The sequence below is a fragment of the Gadus macrocephalus genome, chromosome 10 (assembly GCF_031168955.1).
Source record: "Gadus macrocephalus chromosome 10, ASM3116895v1".
Taxonomy (NCBI): Eukaryota; Metazoa; Chordata; class Actinopteri; order Gadiformes; family Gadidae; genus Gadus; species Gadus macrocephalus.
In genome coordinates this window covers 16,927,189-16,936,445 of record NC_082391.1, presented here as the reverse complement: position 1 = coordinate 16,936,445, position 9,257 = coordinate 16,927,189, and the positions used below count along the sequence as shown (strand labels likewise).

General features: G+C 45.8%; 1 protein-coding gene across 2 annotated transcripts in view; it reads left to right on the top strand.

Annotated features, from left to right (window-relative positions):
- Positions 1 to 3,155: 3,155 nt before the first annotated feature.
- Positions 3,156 to 9,257, top strand: part of atrx (ATRX chromatin remodeler) — a 28,344-nt gene continuing 22,242 nt past the window's right edge. For both annotated transcript variants that reach the window (XM_060062901.1, XM_060062900.1), the window contains exons 1-11: positions 3,156 to 3,361; positions 4,640 to 4,696; positions 4,830 to 4,867; positions 5,015 to 5,133; positions 5,212 to 5,292; positions 5,379 to 5,488; positions 5,623 to 5,690; positions 6,111 to 8,272; positions 8,362 to 8,425; positions 8,540 to 8,706; positions 9,011 to 9,199. In XM_060062901.1, coding sequence (XP_059918884.1) covers positions 4,640 to 4,696; positions 4,830 to 4,867; positions 5,015 to 5,133; positions 5,212 to 5,292; positions 5,379 to 5,488; positions 5,623 to 5,690; positions 6,111 to 8,272; positions 8,362 to 8,425; positions 8,540 to 8,706; positions 9,011 to 9,199 — 3,055 coding nt within the window. In that variant the 5' untranslated portion in view covers positions 3,156 to 3,361. The remainder of the gene's footprint in view (positions 3,362 to 4,639; positions 4,697 to 4,829; positions 4,868 to 5,014; positions 5,134 to 5,211; positions 5,293 to 5,378; positions 5,489 to 5,622; positions 5,691 to 6,110; positions 8,273 to 8,361; positions 8,426 to 8,539; positions 8,707 to 9,010; positions 9,200 to 9,257) is intronic.

Here is a 9,257-nt window from a genome sequence, read left to right as displayed (position 1 = left end):
GGTACCCTGGAATTCTAGCTACACCCCCCCTCCGTTGATTGGTCGTCAGAATCGTCACTTCCGGGTGACGCGGGGATAAAAACAAACAAACAGTAGCCTCGAGGTATTATTCTTTACAATTAACATGTCGCGTAAAAAGCTTGCTTGGGCGAACAAGGAGGTGGAGACGTTCGTCTGCATTCTTGCGGAGGAAGACGTTGTTTACGATGTTTACGTAGCTGCCGCGGCGATTGACATCCGGCCTACCACCAAGGGTACTGTCGGCAGTGGAAACGCGACCTCGGAACTGAGCTGGGCTATACTGCCCCCTCCCTACCGCCCCTTTGCGATCCGATCTGTTCCGCACCCTGCAGTGGAAACGCGGCAGTAGACGGGCTCTGCTATGACTATGTGATCGAGAAATATGAATGGGTTTCAATGGAGAGAAAGTAATTATCTTCTTGTCCCAGTCTTTATATGCCCCGGATTACACATATGTTGTTTGTGGATTTAAATGATAATTTTTCATGTCAAGAGTTTGACCGTTTATTGTTCAATTGTTCAGTTAAAGGCTGTAGAGGAAACACAATGAGAAAGACTACACGTCTCGTATATGACGTCACGCTCCCTGCGACTGGCGTGGACAAGACCGACAATCTACCCATTGGCATAACTGAAACTCTCCACCTGCCTCGACTTATAATGGTTTCCACCTCTGTCGATGCTTTTTTCCTCCCCTTGGAAAAAAGCGGTGAAGTGGAGCAGAGAGATCGCCGTGTCTGTACCGGAGTTCCAAGTGCGGGTGGTGACGTATATCATTCGCGTCGAGAACAGCGAAGCTGTAGTTCAAAAAGCGGCCTCACACAAAACCTGACCAAACACAAAACCTACATTAACAAACTTCTTTGCGATTTTTTTTTTGTTTTCTTTGCATTAAACATTATCATTTAAATCCACAAACAACATAGGCTATGTCACCTATGTGTAATCCAGGGCATATAAAGACTGGGACCAGGGCTGTTTCCCAATGTCAAGGAAGCATGCTCAACGGCCGCCCTTTTAGGGACGCCACGTCATAGAACGCCGACAAGCACTGTTCCAATGTTGAGGACATATATATCTATGGTTGAGGACACTCGAAAGCCGCGCCATTTTTGCGTCCTTTGTTTTTGAGAATTCAGAGATTTTTCAAGGATGCATCGCTGCATCCTAGACGAGCCAAAACTACCCACAATCCTCTGCGTTCACTGGGCGGGTTCTTGAAAAAATGGCAGAGCAGTAGCCTACACGTTCAAACGAAGTGAAGTTATATTAGTTTTCAGAAATATTTTGTGCCGTATTGCTTTTTATAGATTCATCATGTTAATGCAAATAATCAAGCCTAAAGACCTGTGCCACTTTTCAAACGTTTTTGCAACTTAATGATACGTTGCTATATTTTGCATGGACGTAGCTGGTGTTAAACACCACTGTCACCAATGTCAATTTACTCTCTCACAAGATTACATTATTTATGTATACCTATTTATGTTTGTGTTGAATCGTTTTTTTTAGGGTCAGCCCAGCAAACGGAGGCTTTTGTGCGCCTTAGGGTGGCGCACAAACATTTGTTTACCGGTGGAAGGGATAGTGCCACTATCCAATGTTGTAAAATTAATGCACAACCGATCATTTGCGATGTTTGTAATTTTTAATGAACGTATTTAATTGTATTTTATATGATATACTTATGTGTTCAAAGCACTGGTAGATTGTAGGCATATATGAATGAATGAATCAGATCAGTTAAATAATCTATCCAAATAAATACACGTTTATCATCTGTTTCTTTGTCTTTTCCCCCCTGCATAATAGTAATCAACCGTACTGTAAATGTGATGCATGAATTAAGTTCTCAGACAATTTCCCTTAGTTTTATAAAAATTGAATGGATTTTCCTTTTAATAAAGACAATTCGATCAACCACAACAAAGCTTTTGTGACTTCCCCAAAGAGGCTCCATGCGAAGGAGACATGACCGCATTCATAACAGACAAAAGTCAAATAAATATCGATCAGCTTGATTGCTGCCATGTTTTATTCATAAGCGCGTGTTTACAAGCGGACACGCAGTATTAAAAAGCGGAAGCGGAAGCGCTTCCACACTACCAAGTCGTTCCCAAAGTCCGACGTTACAAACGCTAGAAGCACTCGAGCTAGCACTCTAGTCTCATCTCCATAGGACGCGACTAGCAAGGACGCGTCCTAGCAAGGCTGCAGCCTTCACTTTGGGAAACAGCCAGAGGTCCCATGGGCTCTACCGGAAGGGGCGATTCATTCCCTCTATATATTTGTCACGTTTTGAACTACACACTTTTTCCATCTAGTTTCGACTGGGTTTTTTGTTACACCGAATTCGGCGACCCACCGAAAAGTGTGACCCCAGGGGGCGCTGTTGCATATTTTCTGCAACATGCACGTGTTTGAAGGTAGACAGGCATGACAAAAACATAAATAAAACTTAAGATCTCCCCCCATCCCCTCATATTGTTATTAAACGTGCTTAATAAATACATTTGATTTGATTTGATTAGCATTTTACAGACCCATACAATGGATAGGGCGTTTAGTGCGGTCCATCGTCGTTGCTTCTTTCCCTATAAAAAGCTACAGTCAGTGTTAAATAACATTGGTTTACCTTTGAGCATTTCCTATTATAGGCTACTGTGTAAAATGCTGATTAGAATTAACGTTAGTTTCAAGAAAAGTAAGACCCAACGGTGGGGGGAGATCTCATGTTTTATTTATGTTTTTGTTATAATGCACACCGACACCGTGCATGTGGCAGAAAATGTGAATTCGGCGTAACACCGGTGCCTTTAAAGTAGTAAACAATTATTACTGCTACTTTAACGGCATCGACAATCCAAAAACCCAGTCGAAACTAGATGGAAAAAGTGTGTAGTTCAAAACGTGACGCAGTTTTTACTTCTTCGCGACCTACAGAGTTTGTTATGCACGATCATTAAAAAAAAACATGTTATTTCCCATAGACATTTGACCGAGGGAACCGGGAGCTTCGGAGGCGGGACTTATTCTTCAGAGGTCTATTATGATCAAGCCTCCAGGAACTTCAGCCATTCAGAAAGCACTTTTTTTTTTAACGCGGCCAACCAATGAAATGGCTCAAAGTATCTGCTCTAGATGCGCCATTTTACTGCGTCCACAGCCATCCGGCAAGATGGTCCCCGTGCTTTGTCTGCCCTGACCGGACTCGTTTGGTTATGTGATGTTTTTATCGGCGCAGTGACATCGAAAAAAAAAGCTTAGCTGGAATTGGATTGACCGTGGCACCGACTGGTCTTGTGTCTGCCCATCACGAAACGCCCGCCTTGGAGAGGAGGTATGAACGCATTCGCGCTTTTTTAGTGGGACGACTTAATTTTGCATCAATCAGGTTGCTAAGTTTGCTACAGCTAACTTAGCCTCCAGTGATTGCTTGTGTGTGTTGGCCTAGCACTGATGTGTGCGCAGCCGGCACATTAGATCCCTAGCACCCAAAAACGATAATCGTCTATCCGCCTACCACAGGGTTATTCCTTAAACGAAAACCCAGATACCTATTTATTTTTTAACCACCTTTCCACAAAGAAGAGCACTTAATTGCTGACGCCTGAATAATCCGGAGGCTAACGTATAGCTATCGGCATAGGGCAGCCCAGCGCAGCTAGCCCAGATGTTGCTATTCCCGCGATTCCTGCGCTAGCTTGTACCATGGCGTTGAGTCAGGGGGTGTGAGAAGGCCCCTTGTTTGCATTTTTCGGTGCATGCATGTGAAGGCTGCATCGTTGCCCGGGAAACGTGCAATGACGGGTGGATAAATTGTGCAGTGAAGAGGCTGCTGATGCTAGCTCCTTACGGTACTGATGTTGATGATGATAAGGTCGGCACTCTTTCAAAACATTGTGCTCACTGCATTGTTGCAATGACACAATGGGACATGGTCATGCAGGTCTGAAATGCTGTAATGGTGGGGACTTGCTCGTTTGAAGCCGGCATGGGATGTCTGGTGACATAAGGGCCTTCGATGGAGGTGTTGGGGGGCGGGGGGGGGGGCACTTTGGTTTGTTTGTATGACTGAGCTGATTGATCAACAATTCGCTAGCGGTCTCTTCATCATCATGATGCGCACATTATGATGACGTGACACGCCAATGTAAACAATGGCCGAGCCTTCGCACCATCAGGCTTCCACTCCGAAATATAATAATAAGTCTACATACAATGCTAAGTAACATGTTACGAATGGAACGCTTGCCTCTGCTGTTCGAACTGCACATTGCGTTTTCTTATTCGAGAGTATTTATTATTCAAATGATGTTGGACCTGTAGAATTACAAAAAGGATGAAACCCATTATTAATGGTGTTCTTATCTTGCTTCATAATATATTGTTTATTTGACACGGGATAAAGAAATAATGGTATACAATCGGGTTGTTAGTTTATTGTTATTTTTTTTCACTTTCCCATTGGCTACGAATTTCCCTAAAACATATCTGGCACGTAATGATGACCACCGTGTTGCTCAATATGGCTCAATCTGATTAATCAGAAATCCCTTCGGCCTCATTAAGTACGCTAAACAATAATAAGAATCAATTTTTTTTAATTTCCATTTAGATGAGTATGGCCTCTTGCGAATCGCCTTCAGATCAAGGGACAGAGATGGCAGAGGAGGTAAACCTTTTTATTTATTATTTTGGGTGGTAAATTACATGCAGACTTATAAAAACAAAAGTATATTTTTAGTCATTTGAATCCAATGTATGTTATGTTATAAAATGGAATTCAATTATATTCTCATCCTCAGCCTGGCAGCTCGACAGAGGCTATGAAGCACACTATGAAGTAAAGTATTAATTTGCTAGTTTCAGTAGCACATCCTTTTGTTTTCTATTGGTTGTTACTCATTAATTTGATCAAACACACGTATGTGAGCACAGTCGTACTGCTGTAGCCTAACTACTGTCCACAAAAATATTCTTATGTTTCTAGATTGCCAGCCACCGAAGATCCTCTCACAAGAGCAAATCAATCGGACAGTTCAGAAGAGTCCGAAAATGACGTCGCTTCTGACAATCTTTCAGAGAGCAATGGAGGCAGCATTTCCAAAAGTGAGTGGTTCAGTTGCATAATATTGACAATGTTGTGTTCGCTAGTTTGATGCTAAATGTATCTAATGTTTCCTGTAGCGACCTTGGTGATGAGGCCAGTTGTGAATGAAAATAAAGGAGCGATGAAGCTCAGAGTGGATTTTAAACAGTGCAACACAGGTAAGGGTGTATACCTTTACCCCTCGCCATACAATACAAAGGCTGTGTGTATGTATTTTTATTTAACAAACTGTTCCTTATTACAGATGATGCCTTGCAGAAGAAGGTCAACTGCACAGCGTGCGGGCAGCAAGTTAATCAGTTCCAACGTAACTCTGTTCTTGAGCATCCTGTGCTCAAAGTGCTTATTTGCAAGGTAGTTTTCTCTCTTGTTTTCCACCCATGCAGTTCTAAGTGTTTTGGCATGTTCAGTTACCAAAAGTAGTCAGTGTTAGTCATTCATGTAAATGCCTTACCTGTATATTGATTTGAGGATGTCACTGTGTCTAGTCGTGTTACAAGTTTTACAGAAGTGATGACATCAGCAAAGACTCGGACGGAATGGATGAGCAGTGCAGGTACGATGTCTTATTTGAAAACGTGTAACCTCCATAATCACATTCAATTTTTTTATTTTTTTAAATGGTTGTTAACATGTTTTTGGGTTCAGGTGCTTTCAATCACATAAGAATAAGAGCTTTCTTTTTGTTTTATGTATTTTTTTTTATATTTGTTGACTGAATTGTTAGAATTATGTTAAGTTTATGACTTTGTACACTTAATCAATGCATTCATTCTGATTCACCACAGTTCACCACTTTGACATTTTTTATAAATATGACAATATTATATTGTATCCTTTTTAGTCGAACAGGGAGAATAAAACTTGGACCATTTTCCAGTGAGCCCTATAACATTTTGGCTAAAGACTACTAAAAAAGTAAGTAAAAGCAAACCTCTAATTTATGTAACAATCTAAACTCTTCTCTTTTTATTAGGTGGTGTGCTGAAGGGGGCAAACTGATTTGCTGCGACTTTTGCAACAACGCCTTCTGCAAGAAGTGCATTCTGCGCAACCTGGGACGGAAGGAGCTGTCCGTCATCACCAATGAGAACTCAAAGTGGCACTGCTACGTGTGCACCTCTGAGCCACTCTCGGACTTATCCTCCAAATGCCAGCGCATCATGGAGAAGTTAGAAACGGTGTGGAACAAGGAGCGTAGACCAGAGAAGAGTCAGGAGCGCGACGGCAAGCAGCACAGAGGGAAAGAGGCAAAAAAACACAAAGCCGTCAACGGAAAGGAGCACGGCGAGGACTCTGGGACCATGACCTTCTGCTACAAAAAGCTGCACGTTTCCAAAGAGCTCGTCAAAAAGGCCAAGAAGCTGGTGGAGACGACGGCGGGCCTCAACAACACGTTCATTCAGTTCATCCAGCAGGCGAGCGAGAAGCAAGGGGACAACTCCATCAGGTATAGACACTTGAACGCGTTCAAATCGGTGCTCAGCGATTTGAAGAAAGCCCATACTGCCCTGGAGGACGCGTTGGAGCCCGAGTTCAAGAACATGGAGTTGCAAAACGGCGACGAGGGGTTACACGTTCACAGGAAAAGCGTGGAGGATGCAGACACGGAACTCGTGGACGATATCGCTGCCGCGGCGGAGCCAGAAGAGGAAGAGGAGGACAACGAGGAGGAGGAGGAGGAGGAGGACGGTGATGAGGACAGCGATCGATCCCCTGATGCTGAGCCAAAGGGAGTGGACACGGGAACCGCCAAGGCCAACGTCACGGCGAAGTCTGACGACGAGGAAGACGACGACGACGACATGCCGATGGATGAGATGTCCCTGGACCACGACATCGTCTCAGTTCCTCCGTCGGTTCCCGAGGAGCTCTTCCAGATGGTGGAGAGCCTCGCTGACTCCTCCATGCTCTCGCAGACGGACGACGCGGCCAACGACGGGGCCGGCGAAGACACGGCCGCCGCGTCCAAGGAGAAGGCGGCGAACTCCCAGCGACACCAGCCCAAGGTGAAGAACCTCATCGTCAAACTCACCCCCGTGCCGGTGGTGACGACGTGCAGCTCCCGATCCTCCAGGTCCTCCAGATCCAGGTCCAAGAGCAAGAGCAAGGACAAGGAGGTTGAAACCCCAAAGAAGAGCAAGAAGAATAAGAAGGAAGGGAAGAAGAACGAGGTTGAGGATGACGTGGAAAAAGAGGAGGATGACGTGGAAAAAGAGGAGGATGACGTGGAAAAAGAGGAGGATGACGTGGAAAAAGAGGAGGATGACGTGGAAAAAGAGGAAGAACAGGCGGTAGAAGAGGATGGAGAAAAGGAGGAGGAGGATGAGGCAGAAGTGGAGGAGGAGAAGGACTCAGGTTCTGAGGTGAAACAGAGGAATGGAACTCCAACTGATTGCGTCCCCAGTAAGCGTCGCTCTAGCCGGACAAAGACCACACCACTCAGGAAGCAGGCGGAGATCAAGGCCAAGGAGGACTCCTCGGAGACAGAAGAGCAGAACCGGGACAAGGCTGACAAGGCCGGAAAGTCCAGCAGCACCAAGACCAAAAACGGAAAACGGACCAAGACCTCTTCGCCCGAGGACAAAGGGGAGGAGTCTGACTCGGACCCCGTGCCCGACATACTGCTGCAGAAGGTGGCGGAAGAGCACAGTTCCGCCGAAGGGGAGGTCACGAAGAGTGCCAAGAAGTGCTTGTTTAAGCAGAAGGAGAAGGAAAAGCCGAGCAAGCGCAAGAGGAAGTCGGACACCTCCGACTCTGACCCGCCGGAGCAGGGCAAAAGTAAATCCTCAGTGGCATCCAAGAAGTCCTCAAAGAAGAAGAAGCAGCACAGCGGCTCAGAGGATTCTGAGCCGGAGAAGGCCACCAAGAGAAGGTCAAGCCGGACGAAGAAGAAGAAGGAAGAAGTCAAGAAGTCTCCCGACGCCAAGGCCGGGGATCTGAAAAGGTCCTACGAAAAGAAGCGAGCGGCGAGGAAGGCTAAAGGGGCGTCTAAGTCGTCCTCCAGCGAGGAGGAGGATGGGGACGAAGGGGCCATCGGTGGGGAGGACTCCGGAGAAGACAGCGACCAGCAGAGGATCAAGCCTCTCGTGGAGGAGAACGTCGCCACAGCAAGCGGCAACTTCCATCAGTCCTCAGGTGGGGGCGACAGCCATTAGAAAGTAATTGTTTCGAATTGAATCGTGTGGCCTCAAATTGTGTGTTGACGCATGTTTTTGTACGTGCAGGGGATGAAGATGGTAATAAAGACGGCTCTCATCCCGGTGAAGACGATGACGACGCTGAAAACCGGTACGCATGAAAGCCAAACTTTGTGGTTAATCCTGGTTATCCTGTCTGAACCCAATAAGGGATGAATGTAACTAGGAATTGGCTCAACCCAATATTCTTCCTTCCCTTCTTTAGAATTGCAAAGAAAATGCTTCTGGCACAAATAAAGTCCAACTACTCGTCTGGTGACGACAGTTCCTCAGACGGGGAAGGGGGAGATAACGAAGACAAGAAATCCAAGAAAGTAAAGAAAGAGAAAAAAGACGATGACGAGGAGGAAGACGGAGATGAAGATCAGGAAGGTAGCAGAAATTTCTGAAGCGATGCACGGCTCCTCCTATTGGTTATCCTAATGGTTATATTTCTCCTTTGGGGTAGTGGTACCCAGTGGCTGACCCTGGTACACTCCCTGTCCAACTCCTTATCGAAAAGCATTTTATACACCACTATGTCGGTTCTGTTTGGCAATTATGTGGGCGGGGACTGTTTCACTGCCTTTTGTACTGTAAATCACTGTGCTACCTCCCGTCTGTGAAACGTGCTGCAGAGATTACTTCACTTGGTTGCCTTTCTCGCTCACACAATATGTCGTGTCCCTGTCTCCAGACAACGACGATGACGACTACGAGGAGGACTCCCAGCAAGGCTCCGCCTCGGACGGAGACACGAAGAAGGGGCGGCGCCACGCCTTGCTGCGCCACAAACTCACTCTGAGCGAAGGAGAGTCGGCGGACGAGAAGTCTGGTGGCAAGGGCAAGAAGAGCAAGGACCCCAAGAAACGATCATGGCGGAAAGGTTTGTTTTGATGTTGCGTAGATGTGATTCATCACCTGTGACCAAGATTAACGCGTGT